General features: G+C 32.5%; 1 protein-coding gene and 1 long non-coding RNA gene across 2 annotated transcripts; one reads left to right on the top strand and one right to left on the bottom strand.

Moving 5' to 3' along the window:
- The first annotated feature begins 1,149 nt into the window (after positions 1-1,149).
- LOC127708612 (uncharacterized) lies at positions 1,150-3,374 on the top strand. The gene is made up of 2 exons (XR_007985320.1): positions 1,150-1,254; positions 3,150-3,374. It is a non-coding gene; the product is annotated as an uncharacterized LOC127708612 (long non-coding RNA).
- Positions 3,375-9,482: 6,108 nt separating this feature from the next.
- LOC127708026 (TNF receptor-associated factor 6-A-like) lies at positions 9,483-17,586 on the bottom strand. Its single transcript, XM_052212819.1, has 6 exons — positions 17,212-17,586; positions 13,767-13,833; positions 13,336-13,440; positions 12,615-12,773; positions 11,045-11,209; positions 9,483-9,683 (listed from the first exon to the last, which is right to left on the bottom strand). Exons 1-6 carry the CDS (start codon positions 17,355-17,357, stop codon positions 9,537-9,539), a joined length of 789 nt encoding a protein of 262 aa, XP_052068779.1. The 5' UTR covers positions 17,358-17,586; the 3' UTR covers positions 9,483-9,536.
- Between the last annotated feature and the right edge of the window lie 1,747 nt (positions 17,587-19,333).

Genomic DNA, 19,333 nt, shown 5'->3' with positions numbered 1-19,333 from the left:
GGATCTCTATGAAATTTTACCATAAGGTTCAATACCACAAAAGGAAGGTGGGGATTGATTTTGGGGGTTATGGTACCAATAGTTAAGGAATTAGGGGCCAAAAAGGGGCCAAAAATAAGCATTTTTGTAACTTCCAGACATAACTTGTGTGTTAGTGTATGGATCTCTCTGACATTGTACCACAAGGTTCCATATCACAAAGGGAATGCTCGGATTGATTTTGGGGGTAATTGCCTCAAAATTTAAGGAATTAGGGGCCAAAAAACGGGCAAAAAACAAGCATTTTTCTAGTTTCATGACAATAACTTGTGTGTAAGTGTATGGATCTTTATGAAATTGTACTACAAGGTTCCATATCACAAAGGGAAAGCTGGGTTTGAGTTTGGGGGTAATTGCCTTAAACGTTTAGGAATGTGGGGCCAAAAAGGGGTAAAAAAAAACAAGCATTTTTCTAGATTCCAGACAATAACTTGTGTTCAAGTGTATGGATCTCTCTGAAATTGTACTACAAGGTTCCACATCTCAAAGGGAAGCTGGGTTTGAGTTTGGGGGTAATTGCCCTAAAGGTTTAGGAATTTGGGGCCAAAAAGGGGCCTAAAACAAGCATTTTTCTAGTTTCCAGACAATAACTTGTGTTCAAGTGTATGGATCTCTCTGAAATTGTACTGCAAGGTACCATACCACAAAGGGAAGGCTGGGATTGAGTTTGGGGGTGATGAGTCATAAGGGGGTTCAAAAAATTGGGGGAGGGATTTTTTTTTTCCTTTTTTTTTCTTTAAAATTTTCCATTTTAAATTGGTCATTTCTGATTTAAATATTAAAGCAAATAATAATGATATGGTTTGAATAGGTAAATGAAAATTTAAGTTCTTAGACCACATTCATTCTGTGTCAGAAACCTATGCTGTGTCAAATATTTAATCACAATCCAAATTCAGTGCTGTATCAAGCTTGAATGTTGTGTCCATACTTGCCCCAACTGTTCAGGGTTCGACCTCTGCGGTCGTATCAAGCTGCGCCCAGCGGAGCATTTTATTGTCAATTGATCTCAGTGGAGTTTACAGAGTGAATTTCAATTCTCCAAAAATTAGTCGAAGTCCAATAACTTTTAGTTTCACTCCTGTAAATATGAATCAATCGCCTCAAAATTGTAGGAATTCGGGGCCAAAAAGGGGCAAAAAACAAGCATTTTTCTAGTTTCAGGACAATAACTTTTGTGTAAGTGTATGGATCTTTATGAAATTGTACTACAAGGTTCCATATCACAAAGGGAAAGCTGGGTTTGAGTTTGGGGGTAATTGCCTTAAACGTTTAGGAATGTGAGGCCAAAAAGGGGCCAAAAAACAAGCATTTTTCTAGTTTCCAGACAATAACTTGTATTCAAGTGTATGGATCTCTCTGAAATTGTACTGCAAGATACCATACCACAAAGGGAAGGCCGTAACTACCATTGAGGCAAGTGAGGCAATTGCCTCACTAAAATTTCGACACTGATTTTTTTTTTGTGTGTATATGTTTATGGGCATTAAATACGAAATATAGTCATTTGTTTTTTCTGTCTGAGTATTCATTTCCCCCAACTTTATTCGTTCTCTTTATACAGATAAACAAAATATAAATAATATGAAACCTGCATGGATTAGTTTTTGTCCATGTTTCTTTTACCTTAAAATTTGAAAGAACATCCCGTAATCCAATTTTGACATTACAGAGGGACGGTAGGACCTTTAAAACGGGATTTCATGTTTTTAAATTCGGGACTACGGGTTTTCGTGTCTTTTAATTCGAGATTTCGGGATCGGACCCTTCCTACCCCCTTCATTATTCGATTGTCGACCTACTGACTATTTCCAGAAATAATCTTAAATCACGGACCTTCATGTAAACGGCGAAAACGCCAGTCCAATTTCCCCGTATCCATAAAAAAAAAACCCTAAAAATCAATATTCCTAGAATAACATAAAACGATATACTAGTTATATCCAATTTGCCGTATCCATAACATTAAAAGGTAGCATGTGGCAAAAAGAAAAAACTAAAAATAATATTCCTAAAATAACATAAAATGACATAAGGGGTACCCTCATACCTCAGTGAATTCAGATGAAAAAGATATGATTATCCGATATTATAAGACGTGTTCTTCTGCTTTTATTAACTCTCCCAGTGACGAGTGTTTGCATTGAACGTTCTTTTTCTGCCTTTAGACGACCGAAAACTTGGGAAAGAGCATGCATGCATTAGTGTAGTACAAATATTTATGACTGTGACGTCTTGAAAGGCTATTATATTTTTTTTTCTAGGACGAAACCGTCCCAGAAAAAAAAACAAAATAGTCTTTCAAGACGTCATAATTATTTGAACTAGCATGAGTGATGAGAGACTGTGCGGTCTTGCCATGCTTCATGTTCATCGCAATAAGGATGTCAGCAGACCAAATATTCTGAAACGATTTGACGAAACCGTCCATAGAAAAATTGGTAAACTTCAATTTGAATAACAATTGCTACTGAGTCGTTGTTTGTTCTGTGTTCTGGCGGCAGACTCAAATTGATATTTGGATGTTTATCCGATATATACATTTAGATAAAGTTGTTAAAAATTTGGTGTTAGTACATGTCTTAAAATATGAAAAATATATAAAAAATGTCCAAAAATAAAAACACCGGATAGCTTGTTTCAACGATGTCAAGCTCTCTGGAAATGCCCAGAATGCAGGATTTTACACCATTTATCCCAGACCCCTGCCAAAATTTTTCGCCTCGCTTCGCTCGGCTTTTTTTTTCACTTCGCTATGCTCGGCGATCAGTTATGCCTCACTAAAATAATATGCCTAGTTACAGCCTTGTGTGTCCATACTTGCCCCAACTGTTCAGGGTTTGACCTCTGCTGTCGTATCAAGCTGCGCCCAGCGGAGAGCATTTTATTGTAACTTCAAGACATAAATTGTGTGTTAGTGTATGGATCTCTCTGACATTGTACCACAAGGTTCCATATCACAAAGGGAATGCTGGGATTGATTTTGGGGGTAATTGCCTCAAAATTTTAGAAATTGGGGGCCAAAAAAGGGGCAAAAAACAACCATTTTTCTAGTTCATGATAATAACTTGTGTGTAAGTGTATGGATCTTAATGAAATTGTACTACAAGGTTGCATATCACAAAGGGAAAGCTGGAATTGAGTTTGGGGGTAATTGCCCAAAAAGTTTAGGAATAAGGGGCCAAAAAGGAGCCAAAAATAAGCATTTTTCTAGTTTCCAGACGATAACTTGTGTTCAAGTTTATGGATCTCTCTGAAATTGTACTACAAGGTTCCACATCTCAAAGGGAAAGCTGGGTTTGAGTTTGGGGGTAATTGCCCTAAACGTTTAGGAATTTGGGGCCAAAAAGGGGCCTAAAACAAGCATTTTTCTAGTTTCCAGACAATAACTTGTGTTCAAGTGTATGGATCTCTCTGAAATTGTACTGCAAGGTACCATACCACAAAGGGAAGGCTGGGATTGAGTTTGGGGGTGATGAGTCATAAGGGGGTTCAAAAAATTGGGGGAGGGATTTTTTTTTTCCTTTTTTTTTCTTTAAAATTTTCCATTTTAAATTGGTCATTTCTGATTTAAATATTAAAGCAAATAATAATGATATGGTTTGAATAGGTAAATGAAAATTTTTTTAAGTTCTTAGACCACATTCATTCTGTGTCAAATATTTAATCACAATCCAAATTTAGTGCTGTATCAAGCTTGAATGTTGTGTCCATACTTGCCCCAACTGTTCAGGGTTCAACCTCTGCGGTCGTATCAAGCTGCGCCCAGCGGAGCATTTTATTGTCAATTGATCTCAGTGGAGTTTACAGAGTGAATTTCAATTCTCCAAAAATTAGTCGAAGTCCAATAACTTTTAGTTTCACTCCTGTAAATATGAATCAAAATGGGGCAACTACACATAATAATAAACAATCCTACCAAGTGTGAGGGAATTTTTTATAACAGTCTTGGAGGACTTGCGTTCACAAGGTGTTAGGGGGCCTCTGTGGTCTTAGTAGTCAAACTGCTGTATTGCTAGCCTGTCAACATTGAGATTGGGAGTTGGAATCCTGCAATTTGAAGATGTGCTTGACTCCAATATTAATCGACTAGGATTGCCAGTTTTCCTACCGAATGTTGTGGTTCTCTAGGCCACTCTGGCTTCCTCCACCAATAACAACTGACCATCATGAATAGCACAAATGTGCTGAAAGTGGCGTTAAACACCAATCAATCAAACACAAGGTGTTATTGTCACAATACACAAAAAATGGTCAAAGTCCCATAACTCCAATAAAAATGGTTGAATAAAAAAAGCACTACAATATGGTCAACTACACTTGATGACAAACAATCCTGCCAAGTAAAAGAGCTTTCTGTTAAATGGTCAAAGAGGATTTCACAAGTGTTATTGTCACAATAAGCCAAAAAGTAGCCCCATTAACACCTGTATTGTTTGTAGGCAAAGCTGTAAATCTTCAGTTGAATGAACATTACAGATAACACGAAAGATTTTGAAAAAAATGATTGGGTAATGCAAGTAATTGAGGCATCTTCAGCTATTTTGGTTGGAGGCTTACAGACGTGTATGCCACTATGGAAGTATTAACATTCAAAGCTGATTGAATATTGATGTACCTCTATCATGAATATTGATATACCACTATCATGAAGTATAAGCCAGGATGGCCAGTTTAATGAATCAACAAAAAGGTGCAGTACACAATAGCCAGGTTTTACATTATATTATCTACCCTGCCAGTTTTAGTGCTTTGTTATCTTCCCACCAGGTTTGGCTTTTATATTTTATAATCTGGCCAGGTTTGGTCTTATACTATTTATTCCAGTCAGGTTTGGCCTTATACTATCTACCCCAGCTAGGTTTACCTATGCAACCAGGTTTGGCCTTATACTACCTACGCAACCAGATTTGGCCATATATATTTTTACAGTTATGCACAAAATAAAGGCTTTACTTGGTGCTACATGAAATCAGAAATGAAGGCAACAAAAAGAAAATGCCTTTTATATACAGTTTTGCTTTTTTCTATGTTCAAAACTCTGTATTCATTTTCTACTCAACAAAGCTAGTGTTAAAAGTTGTTGATCGTCAACTTATACAAACAAATCTTTTGAGCATGTAGATAATACTTTTGTGATCCTAGGCTTACTGTGCTAGTTGGCAAACATGCAATATGCACTTGATTAAATTGGGGCAATAATAGTCGGTAACTTGCCAGAGACAGAATGGTAATTGGGGACTATGGGTTCCTCAATCAGTAAAACTTACTGCTATGATATTATGGAAAAATTTAAGGTAAATGGGTCCTACATTTAACTTCCTCCATCAGTACAAAGCACTTGCACAGAACTTACAGTTGACAACAAATGAATGTAGTCAATACATTCTTGTCAACATTCCTTATAACCATTCAAATACACAGAGCAGTTACAGCTATCACAATCAGTGTGGATTCACAAAAACACAAATGTTGATCCATAATTGAGGGGAAGGGGTTCACATTTGTGCCCCTTTATGGCTATCTTTTTTTCTGTCTACCCCTTCTTGCATGCCTTTTTTTTTTTTATTAATCTGAGATCCACCACTGACAAACCATTATTGTCATCTACAGGAGTCGAGCAGGAGATTTTTGCAACTTTCCATAGCTTTATTTACCAAAAGTGAATGAAAAGCATTTAGTATATGCTGGTGAGATAATTTAAAATCGACTATATATTCAACTGCTTCAAAAACTGCCCAAGTTACGAGCAAATTTATCCCCAACATATTTTATAAGCAGGTATTGAGAACAGTAACAAGTAGATGCTGTTTTGAATCCTTGACTTGCTGTAAGGTTAATGAAGGCTTCCTGTTGCAGTACAAATAAAAGTGTACTATTTCAAGGTTATTTCCTATTATTCCCGGACACACTGATATGTACTGATAGTAATGCAACTTTATAGAAATATCATTGATCATCACAAGTAGTTCCTATCAAACTGACTTCAGCAGAAAGCTGAACAATTGATGACTCCACCGTCTTCGCTGGAAAAGCAACACTTATGTCTTGCCTTCCGCAAAGTTCGCCACAGGTGAGGCAAAAACCCTGGAGAACATTTATGTCTTCATCAGGTTTATCATGTTTTCTTTACAGACCACATTTCAACTATTGCATATCTATATTGACAGGAAAGACCCAACTGATTACAAAAGGTTTTTATTGAAATTTAGAACAAAAAATACAATAAAAGACAAAATATTCGAAAATTGGAATGCATATTTTTTAAATATATTATACACTTCTGACAAACATACAAAAAATAAACTGAAAGACCAAGGTTTTTTTTAAAATTTACTAAACAGTATCATAAAACATATGTTAACACATTCTGAAAGACAAGCATTATCATGGGTTAAACAAATGTGTTGTACTGTCCTAACATATTATCATAAATACATTAATTTAATATAGGATGAGCATTTTATCCTAAGTTAAACAAATACGTAGCAGTGTTCTAACAGATATTAGCAATACATTGAAAGACCAGTATAATCCTGAGTTTACTTATTATTAGATATAAAATTCCCACCAACAATACTATTTGTATATTGAAGTAAGTAAATTATCTCCCCTTTAACATTTTAAATCTGGATTATATATCTTGATGCACATGAAAACTTGTTTGGGTCTACAAGAATACATATATAGGATAAATTTATTTACTTCCAACTGAAATACAAGTCATTTTTATTTTTAATTTAATCTTAAATTTATATTTCAATACAAAAATATGATTCTCTTCCAATGCTGATGGTGCAATACCAAGTATCTACAATTCTTATATCATAAACTCAAAATGGTGCATACATCATAAAAATTTAGTAGAACATCAATTTTATCTAACAATATATTGAATACTATCAGCTGAAATTCCATCTATTGTAGTATTTTATTAGAAATACTTATTGCACCAATTTTCCACTCAAACTTTTGTTCTCAAACAAATAATTCTGCAAAGTATTGGTCCACATTACAACTAAACAGAATTAATAAAACATAAATTACATACAGGTAACTTGGCCCCCATTTGTTACAATATTGACATGAAATGCAGATATAAGCTACTTAGCCGATACTCATTTATTCAATCTGAAAACTGAATCAGGGAATCAGTTATTTTATTACCTCTACACTTTTTTACATTAAAAGCTTCAATCTTTTTTCTAGGTAAAGCAAGAACATTATTCAGCTGTTTTTAAAACTTATTTTTTATCATAAGGATAAACATGGATTAAAGTACAGAAGGTACCAAAATCTGGAAAATTTCAATATTTTGTAAAGAAACATCTAGTGGCAAAAAAGGTAAAAAGGTAAAAATCTTGAAATTCTGATAATTTTCAAGCATGCATATTCACATACAAACTTCAAATCCCTTTTCTCTGAGACAAAAAATATTAGCACCAAGTAAAAACTACTTGCACATGTATGATGTATATTTATTAAACACAACAGTGACTGCAAACAATATACAATCAAAAGCATTATTTCACAACTGAAAGACTTTGGGTTCATACACAATATTTAAAGCACCATTCATAATAACATTGTTGATGAATAATACAAACTAAAGATACATTATGACATTATACAATCTATTCATACTGTCTTCTAAAATATACATCAAGTCAAATAAAGACATAAAATGATATATAGCACCTCCATGGAGCCTTCATTGCTCACCTGGTTTCTATCCATAATAATGACTCCATAAGAACAAATGTTGCACTGTTATAATAATCAAAGTAGTCCCATCAAACCTTATACTGAAAAAGACCATCAAGATAGAACCCTTTAAACAACATTAGTTCATGACAGGTTTGTTAAATTCAAAGACCAACAAGATAGGACCATATAAACTACATTGGTTCATGACAGGTTTGTTAAATTCAAAGACCACCAAGATAGAACCATTTAAACTACATTGGTTCATGACAGGTTTGTTAAATTCAAAGACCACCAAGATAGAACCATTTAAACTACATTGGTTCAAGACCGGTTTGTTAAATTCAAAGACCACCAAGATAGAACCATTTAAACTACATTGGTTCATGACAGGTTTGTTAAATTCAAAGACCACCAAGATAGAACCACTTAAACTACATTGGTTCATGACAGGTTTGTTAAATTCAAAGACCACCAAGATAGGACCATATAAACTACATTGGTTCATGACCGGTTTGTTAAATTCAAAGACCACCAAAATAGGACCATATAAACTACATTGGTTCATGACAGGTTTGTTAAATTCAAAGACCAACAAGATAGGACCATATAAACTACATTGGTTCATGACAGGTTTGTTAAATTCAAAGACCAACAAGATAGAACCATATAAACTACATTGGTTCATGACAGGTTTGTTAAATTCAAAGACCAACAAGATAGAACCATTTTAACTACATTGGTTCATGACAGATTTGATAAATTCAAAGACCACCAAGATAGAACCATTTAAACTACATTGGTTCATGACCGGTTTGTTAAATTCAAAGACCACTGTTTGTGTTTAACAAACATGATCTATTTTCAACAGCTGATGTCATGTATAATGGTGGTTTGGGTTAAACAATTATAACTTTTAAAGGGAATCATAAAAATGTGATCTCCCAAAAGTTTTGTTGAAACTAATCATTTAGTTGATTTCATAGTTTTTTTGGAAACCAAGTTGTATAATTAAGCAAAAGAAATTACTTAGTTTTGTAAAATATACTAATGATAATTTATTCATTAGGAGATAAATTGATGTTCAATAAAAATTAATTTAATAATGTCAAGCTTATAGTTGCTGAACTTTTACCTCATAAGGGATCCACTCTTTATAAAAAAAACCAATTATATACAGCCAAGTTGCTTTTCAACTTATGATATAATGTTAATAACTGTGTCAACCTTTTATATTAAAACTGAAGTTTACAATTATGCAGATATATATATATACAACTAATCCATTTCGAATTGACAAACAGATCAGATTTCAATTTCTCTAAGGTATAGCTTTGCTTTGCATAAAAGCTATAAAATTATATAATATATAGTCAACTCTTCTAAAAAAAGTGCATACAACTTTGCTATATCTATCATAATTTGTTGTTTCAGAATCTAATTCAATCTGGGAAATATTTTCCAAAGCATACATCAAAAGGTTCAGATAGGTTCAAAACATCCTAAACAATGTAGTCAACCAATGATGTGACATTATTTTCTTTTGGAGTACAAACAAGGAAATTACCCATCATCCTTTAGATTTTGAAACAGCGAATTACTTAAGTAGGATAAGAAATTCCACTCATTTGACTCAAATTAGATTAGTCAGAATCTTAAACTATAAAAGTTACATTTTTTTAGTTGTCACATTAAAAAAATTTTTTTTAACATATATACTTTGGCAAAACAATTACAAAAACACATTCAATTACATTTACATCAAATGAATAGTTTCAGCTATTAATGATTTACTACATTCTTTGCAATGACATAAGTTTGTCCAATTGACTGGTCAGCTCTGCTATCTTCCTGTCTTGACTGGCATTATGTTGGACTAGAAGCAGAATGTGATGATCTGGATCAGCTGTATAATGATCAGACATACAACGCCGTTTATCCTACACAAAGAAAAAAATTGGCACATATTAGATAATATTAGGAAAAACTTATACCATAATTGAACAAATTCAGTCAAAAATTGAATTGGTCTAATCTGATAGTCTCAACACTTTCAGTAGCAAGTATTATCTAATATATGTTTTCCATTCAAATCATAAAATTCATAGAAATGAGACCAGTTCTTGGTCTTGAACCTTTCATCATACTCAGCAGTAGTATTCAGCCAAGAGCTATCCTTACTTAAGCTATCTTTTCAGGTTAAGTCCACACATTTTGACCCTTCTTTCCAAGTGATGTGTGGACTTGTATTTCTTTGGTGGATTTGTGGTACATTGTACAGCTATATTTAAAGCTTCATGTAAAGTTAAGAGGAGAAATGAATACCACAGGGAAAAAAATACTGTAAATGCAGAAATTATTGTGGGGTTTTTATTAATGTGAATAATGCGACTACCTGAGTAATAATCAGAACTCTCATTATGATATCAAATACATTTACTGTATGTAGCTTTTCCTAAAATCTTAATAATTAAACTCATATTTTTGTTTATTCTTCAAAAATCCCAATAATAAATGTGTGCAATAATTTCTGAATCTACAATTGTCATTTGTCCTTTTGTTTGTATGATATCAGGCTAGACATTTGTTTCTACTTGTTTATCTTTGTGGGTTCTTTTTCTATCTCTAATGACTTGGTTGTAGGAGGCTGTTTCTTATTAATCATTAGTCTGTCTGACTAACGTCGTGTTAATTCATCAAGTCCTACTGAATCACTGACAAAGATGTTCATTTTCTTGGAAGTTGTTCTAATTATTGTTTCTGTCTCGTTGTTCCAATATCATAATTTATCGTGAATGTGCATTTCACATTTTAACAATAGAGTGTAGCTACCTAGAGCTACAAAGCAGGACATGCAAACTTAAGTGGGTACAATGGGAGGTAACTCTCATTGTATCTAACTGATAATGCTTTGTACTAGATTTGCCTCCCTTGTTACTTCATCCAGGTTTTAGTAAAAATGTGGTTTTAAGCAAGAGAGCATGTTCCAGCCACATTTTATTATGTACTGTGGATTCATTATTATTCGTTGGATACCAATTTTCGTGGGTTTCGTGGGTACAGGTGATCCACGAATTCAAATGTTCAACGAATTACAAATGTTAATTTGGCTTTGTATGCAGAGATTGGCAAAACCACGAAATCAAATATCCACGAAAATGCAAGTGTTCCTCAATCCACGAAAATTGATACCCACGAAAATAAATGAATCCACAGTATTTGAGATTTTTTTCCCCAGATTTTTGTAAATGTATTAACATCAATTTGCAGGCAACAATTTAGATAAACTAGTTATAAATACCTGAAACTGACATCCATATGAAGCATATTTACAGGGGATGATTGTTTGAGGGCAGTCTCCAGTGTTTACATCAATATGTGAGGAAATATCTTTACGTTTTATTCCTGTCTGGCCACACAAGGTACACTGTACAGGGAAGTGTTCACACATTAAAACCTGATGTTTCTACAAATAAACAAATATACAGGGGATTTACACTATTTGTTCATATATCTTTCACCAAAAATAAATTCTTATTCTATCTATCAGCTATGTACTCTTATGAGCCTTTATCTCTCAACATGTCTCAGCTTTTTGAATCAAATGAAAAGAAAGGAGAAAAATAAACTATCACAATCAAGAATTCCCTCTGGTGGCAATGATGCTTTTCAAGTAATAGAACTAATGGGGTTTTGTATAAATGTTGAAAGAAATGGAATGTAAAAATGTGACTAAATTTGGTAAGAGTTGGACATATGGTTCAAAATATAACATCGATCCTTAAACCAAAATTTGACCAAAATTTCAGTCTGATAAATGCTGTCTGAATATCCAGGCGTCAACATTTGGGTGTTTTGAGACCTTACAAATATCTTTATAAATACCCATGATATTGGTATGCCTAATGAGATGACAAAAAATTGGGTTTTTGGATGTTATCTTTTGAACTATTTTTCCAACCTTTACCAAATCCAAGCTGCAGAATGCCACTTAGAAAGAAGCAGACCCTATTCAATAGTTAGTCAGAAGGTCAAAGTCACAGTACCTATATATACACTGAAAGTTTGGAAAATGTTTTGTCATTAATAATTCTTGTGAGAATTTCTTTTGAGCCATAAACATGTCTGTATTTAACTAATACTTACTGTTAAATCTGCATAGAAAACATGTCTGTATTTAACTAATACTTACTGTTAAATCTGCATAGAAAACATAAAATTGAGAATGGAAATGGGGAATGTGTCAAAGAGACAACAACCCGACCATAGAGCAGACAACAGCCGAAGGCCACCAATGGGTCTTCAATGCAGAGAGAAACTCCCGCACCCAGAGGCGTCCTTCATGTATTTAACTAATACTTACTGTTAAATCTGCATAGAAAACATGTCTGTATTTATCTAATACTTACTGTTAAATCTGCATAGAAAACATGTCTGTATTTATCTAATACTTACTGTTAAATCTGCATAGAAAACATGTCTGTATTTATCTAATACTTACTGTTAAATCTGCATAGAAAACATGTCTGTATTTAACTAATACTTGCTGTTAAATCTGCATAGAAAACATGTCTGTATTTATCTAATACTTACTGTTAAATCTGCATAGAAAACATGTCTGTATTTAATTCTAATACTTACTGTTAAATCTGCATAGAAAACATGTCTGTATTTATCTAATACTTACTGTTAAATCTGCATAGAAAACATGTCTGTATTTAACTAATACTTACTGTTAAATCTGCATAGAAAACATGTTTGTATCTAACTAATACTTACTGTTAAATCTGCATAGAAAACATGTCTGTATCTAACTAATACTTACTGTTAAATCTGCATAGAAAACATGTCTGTATTTAACTAATACTTACTGTTAAATCTGCATAGAAGATTTCTTCATCACAGTGTTCACAGTTAACAGGTCTTTGGTGACAAACTTGTTTGTGATCGTCATGTTCAAGTCGCTTTACTCTTGTTCCACACCCATAAACACAGTTTTCTTGGCTATATGAACAGGAAACTATATGAGCCTATAAAAATTTAACGCATTTATTCATCTATAAACATGATTAAAGATTTCTTTCACTTTAATAACATGATTTATTGGTCTTTAAAAAAAAAATCTATCTTATTTGTAAGAAACGTTACAATGTTTGAAACATTTTCAGCAAAAAGGCACACACATAAACTTGCTGAAGTGTCTGTTTATTGAAAATTCTATTGTCATTGGAACGATTCAGCTAACTCATATTTGAATGGGGATAAATATATTATTAGTTTGATAAGCCATTACATATTGTTCTTATGAAAAAAAATTTAATGAATAGTTTAGATTTGCATTTGAGCCCTTTACCAGATAATTCTTTGTCAATGCCACAGGAAAATTGTTCAAGATACAACTTTACAAGGCAAACTAAACGTTATTAAGTACTCATTAATATTTAGGAGACATCACTTATACTAATGTCATAATGATTGTAAGATATGTGTTATTTGAGCTATTTATATACATTAATTTACGAAGATTTCCAATATCAGTATCTAGTACATATAGTCTGAATGTCAATTAAACACAATAGTAAACATAATTACCTGGTAATCACGAAGTTCACCCTTCCAATTACATCCAATGTTGTAATTATTACATTTTACTCTTAGTGACAACACTTCTCTTTTGAAAGCATTGTCTTCAAACAGCTGAAACATTAAAAAACGGAACATTAAGGATCTATTTTCTTTTCAAATAATTCTGTCCATCTAACAAATAGCACCTTTTGTAATCAAGCATCTAAATACTCTGACATGTCTGAAGCACGTCAGCACAATGGAATAAACAAACTTGATGCCATCCAAGAAAACATTATCTTTTTTAGAATTTCTCATAATTTTACAATATGATCCTGAAGATACAAGCTAACTCTTTTGAAATGACTTTGCAATTATTGCCTGTTTTTGCTTATTTTAGTTTTTTAATGACTTGAAGCCCAAACCTCCAAGAACCTATACAAATCTACAATACTTACATCTGCAGTAACACTGAAAAACTTTTTGTCAACTGGACACCTTGACATCCCAAATCTCCAAGATCCTCTGAAAAGAAAATATCTTGGATTAGATGTTGATAAGATAATTGAAAAATCTAGAACTATTTTTATGTACTGTGAATTTCCAATGACATAAACCAAGGTCAAAACTTAGTTAGCAAAATGCAGTAATATGTACACAGAATCATCTCTAAAAAGAGAAAAATGCTCTCTTTAGATTAAATATATATTGATGATCAAAGTTCAGTAAAAAAATGGCAGAGGAATAAACTAGCCAAAATACTCAAAAAGGTAGATTTGGAATACATATTCAAAAGAGAACATGAAATTTTTATTTTGAACTACAAATTATGGTTAAAATCTTTTTTACTTGACAAACAACAATGAAATAGGGCATTGTTTTTCCTGTATCTCCATATAAAAATGAGGAGATGTGGTATGATTGTCAATGAGATAACTATCAATAAAAGAAAGGATATTTATCCATAAGATGCCTTACAACTTAAGTTATGTGACCATTAGTTTGTAATTTTTTCCATTCGGTCAAAGCTGAATGAAGTATTAACAGGTCAATAAAAGTTATTATCAGGTTATCTTAATCATGAACTCAAATCTTTGTGCAAATAGTCAATTTTTTGTTGAAATTTATCAATGAACAGTATTCTGGTTTACACAGCTGTTGCATCTAAACAGATAAGAAAACTTTTAAATCACTTTAATTGAACTTAAGATTTGGTTCACACACTCAGTCATAAAACAGTGATCAAAGATTTACAATAATTGAAAAAATACAGATCACGCTATTCAACAGCTATAAACAACTACAAGACACAAACTTGACGCTCTTTTAGAGCCTGTGTCGCTCACCTAGGCCAATGTGCATCTTTTTCAATAGACACTTTCCGACATTCAGGGCCAGAGTACACAGTTATTTCGTAGTGCATTTCTTTTAGACAATAAAGTCAAATTTAAAAAATCAAACCTGCTCTATCTCAAAAACATTTTTACAGTGTAGTGTACTACTATTGTGACAAATAATATCAAAATTATAGAAAAGTCTACCAGCTCTAACTCAAAATATTGACAATTCTATGTTAAGGGGGTCAAAAATTCAGTTTGACAGCTTCAGACATACTAGTTTTTGACCTTTTTTAACTGGACCAAATCACTACTTAACATAAAGATTCAGCACCCAAATTTTTGTAACATGTAATTTCATCCTCTTACTTAATATTTCATGCATAAAATATAAAGAAATAGATTTTGAAAGTGTATGAAAAAAATTTGCAAGTTATACACTGTCCACACTAGGGACTATATCTGTGTCCTCTGACGATTGTAGATAAGAATATACTTTGTGACTCAAATCTCTTTTTTGTTGATCTTGTATTCCTGATGATGTTTTGTTTACAGTTTCTCTCTATCTTCTATAGTTTTTTCCAAAACACAACAAAGGTAAAAAAATCATCATTTAAGGGCAATAAATCCTATAAGAAGACAACTGACAATGTCATCCATGCTGACCTATTTGTAGATCTTGTTTTGCTGATCATAATCATATTTGTTTTATTAAAGTTTTTATCTAATTAAGTTAACAAAAATTTAGTAAAAATTGTCATTAGAGGGCAATAACTCCTATAAAGAGTCAGCTGATGATTTCAGCCAAGTTGACTTAATTGTAAATCTTGTCTGAACTTTTTTTACCTTTTAATTAAACTTTTGTTTATCTAGTACAGTTTTCAAGATAATAGACAAAATGCAAAACATTGGAAAAAAAAAGTCATTTAAGGGCAATAACTCCTAAAAGGCCATTTCAGCAATTTGACTTATTGGTAGATCTTGAAAATAAATAACTCAGCCTTGATAATCACAAAAATAAATAGTTTGTTCTGTGGTAGTTTGAAAATAAATTACCTGACTTGCAATGTATTGAAAAGAAATAACTCAGCAGGTCTAATCGAAAGTATGAGATGGCACCAGATTCTTCATAAATTCATCTTTTTTCGACAAAAAAAATCGTGAAACACTTCCCATATCTTTTAATAATAAAAGTATAAATATTATTTAAATATACTTGAAATGTCAGAAAATTGGTTTCATTTAACTTGAGGTTAATTGTCTCAGGAACACTTACCTCACTTTTATTAAATCAGGGCCGTAACTACATTGAGACAAATGCCTCATGTAGAAAATTTCAAATTGTGTTCACCGTGAGTGCCTTGCAAGAAGCAAGTTCTGTTCTCCCTCAGATGTAGCCCCTGATTTTTCGGGATCAATGTTTCTTATTTATTTGTCTTTTGTTCATTGATTGCCCTTCTGTATTCTGTTAGTGTTGCATTCATTTTGTAATTTAGTAATTTTATTATTAACTTGATCATGAGTTTAAAAAAACACAGCAGCCACAGACTTAACTATGTGAATTACATTTTTGCTTTATCATGCATATTTGTCTTTTGATGTTGTTCCTAGAAACTTTAGTCTTACACTGAATCTATAACGTGATTTTGCTTTGAGACCAAAATATTGTCATAAAATTATTAAAACAGAACTTGCATTTTCAGTTTAAAAAAGGGTCTGGGAAACACCCAGAAGGCATGATTTTGCATCATTTGTTCTATAAATAGCTTCTTGGGCCTTCAGCGGTTCAAAAACCCTTAAAAAAAAAACATGTTTACCAATACTTTTAAAAGAGCCTTAGTTACAACCAAACGTTAATACTGTGTATGTATGCAATACGTGTATATGCATTGGGGAATATAGAAGATTACTTTCTGCAGAGGATAATAATTAATTCTGATTAAATGGTACATAATGACTTGACTATACATGAATTATTTATAATAAACATGCAAATAATTTAAAAATTGTATGTTTTCGAATATTATAAATATAGTTGTGAAAATAAATAATCAGTCCCTTGCTTTAATGAAAATGAAAAATCTTGCTTCAATAGTGCAGAAAATAGATAATCTGTCCTCTTAGTTTACAAAAATAAATAACCGAGCCAAAACAAATCCTCCTGCCCCCCCCCCCCCCCCCCCCCCCCCCCCCCCCCCCCAGAATATCAAATGGTCGTCCCCTAAACATTCTGAACATATTTACCCTGTCATATTTTCTTTATCTATAGTGATTTTCAAGAAAATAGACAAAACTTTTAATCATTATGTTATATTTTAAGCCATGTCGGTGTGCAGCGGGGTCATTGGACACATTTTTTAGACTATATACCCCAATGATGATTGTGACCAAGTTTGTTTGAATTTGACATGCGTTAATGCGGTGTTAATGTACCTTGATATTATGAGATAAGTTTTACAAGGAAAATAATTACTTTTTAACTTATTTTTACTGATGAAAATGTTCTATGAGGCAGTTAGCTGAGATAAAAACCTTATCATTATAGGTTTAGTTACAAAATTATTACCTGACCAAACCTCCAAGACAGAGTTTACAGAAACGGTGACCACATGATGTCTGAACAGGATCCCACAGCACGGCCAGACAGATAGGACAGATATACTTCCTGTCAATCTCCTCCTCAAACTCTATATCATCTGGTCGACCTGACATCTAAAATAAAAACCTTGGAATATAACTCCTTTTTTCTGCCTTTTCTCAGTTTTAAATTCTTGATAAACAATTTATGACTTTTATTGTTCAAAAAATCTTTTATGTTAAAAGATAAATTTTTCATATTTTTAAACTATATCTGGTCAATTTCTATAATTAAAATGAGAAAAATATTAAAAGAGAAGGAATGTGTCTGTACATGAAAAATTAGTTTTAAAAAAAAATAAGAGAGCTGATTCTACAACATACCTTTTGATGTTCAATATATCCTATATAATAATCAAGAACTATTTTATTTTCTGATTCAAAATAAAACCATAACCATTAAAACTTGATTGTGAAGTATATCTGTTGTCTTAATAATTGGAGTAATTATAAATGCTGCCTAAGGTAAAGAAAAGATATGAATACTATAAATTCAATTAAATTTAAATCCAATTATAAAAATTACTCTAAAATTAAATGATATATAAAGTGACACAGTATAAATGAACCTGTCATGCCTGTGTTAAAACATTTCAAATTTAGATTGTAAATAATTATGCTTTCATAATATGAGTTGTTTGGTGGTGAATTAAGAAAGAGACATGTATAACTTGTCAATTTAATTAATATCACTCAAAAACTATGACACAAAAATCCACATGTATTGAAATTACTAACTAAGATTATAAATAAGATTTCCTATTATGAGTTGTTAAAAAATATATAAAGCATTTCATTTTTTACGCATCCTTAAGCTTTTCTCCAAGATCTTTATAAAATGGACCCAAAATGTATTTGAAAGTGTTTGCTGACAAAGTAAGCACAGAGGCAAATATGGTTTCTACTGACATGACTGAATTAAAATCTGTAAAAGATGAAGGAAAAAGTTTTATCCCATATATCCCCTCTATCCTGGGACATAATATATTGTCAATATACTATTCCCAGCTCTATCTTAGTTTCTAAAGGTGTAATTTAGAATGTATTATTTATAAATTTCCAGTACAGCAATTTTTATCATTTATTTGAATTTCGACACTTTCAAGATTATCAAGGATTTGTATAGTATATAACTGATCATTACTATACAAATCCTTGAGATTATTGCAATTTTTTACAACAAAAGTGTCTGGCATAAGTGGTATCTGAAACATGTGTTATAGTAATCTCAGAAAGTCTGCAGACATAATCAGAAGTGGATTAATGGATTTTAAGGAGCTACATATATGGTATATAATCCTCTTTTTTTTACACTTGTCCCACTCCAAATGTTGACTAGTTCCCCACCCTCCTTTTTTCAAAATCCTGGATCCTCATTTGATAATTATAATCATGATAGTTGCTTCATCCAGCATATTTACAAAAATAGTCAATATAGTAGATTATCTGATAGCCAGGCGACGTTTAGGTTTGTTTACCTTATTCAGCTGTTCAGAAAACCCGCTCTAATGGTCTTCCTGTATTGCGCAATGACAGTTTTTCAGCGCGAAATTTAAACATATTTATTACTTCAAATCTTAAAGATATCAGAAAAGTTCTAAAATATCTTATATATTTTACAAGACTTCTTAATTTAGACTTATATATAAAATAAGATATATTTAGTATATGAGACATCTCATCAAGGATTTGTATAGTCAGAGACATCAAGGAATTGTATACAATTCCTTGGAGACATATATGTCTCTGCAGTGGCGGATCTAGAAATTTTCATAAGTGGGGGCCCACTGACTGCCTAAGAGGGGGCCCGCTCCAGTCATGCTTCAGTGATTCCCTATATAACCAACCAATTTTTTCCCCCTGCCCCCCCCCCCCCCCTAAATCCGCCTCTGCTCTGGTATAGTATATTATTAGTTATCTTGGTGTAATCAGGGGTGTACAGAATTTTACACCGTTGTTGAAAATTCGTACACCCTGAGGCGCAGCCGAATGATTGTATGAATTTTCAACAATGGTGTAAAATTTCGTACACCCCTGATTACACCAAGATA

Source organism: Mytilus californianus, unplaced genomic scaffold (assembly GCF_021869535.1).
Source record: "Mytilus californianus isolate M0D057914Y unplaced genomic scaffold, xbMytCali1.0.p SCAF_7, whole genome shotgun sequence".
NCBI lineage: Eukaryota > Metazoa > Mollusca > Bivalvia > Mytilida > Mytilidae > Mytilus > Mytilus californianus.
This window is presented reverse-complemented; position numbering and strand designations above follow the sequence as displayed.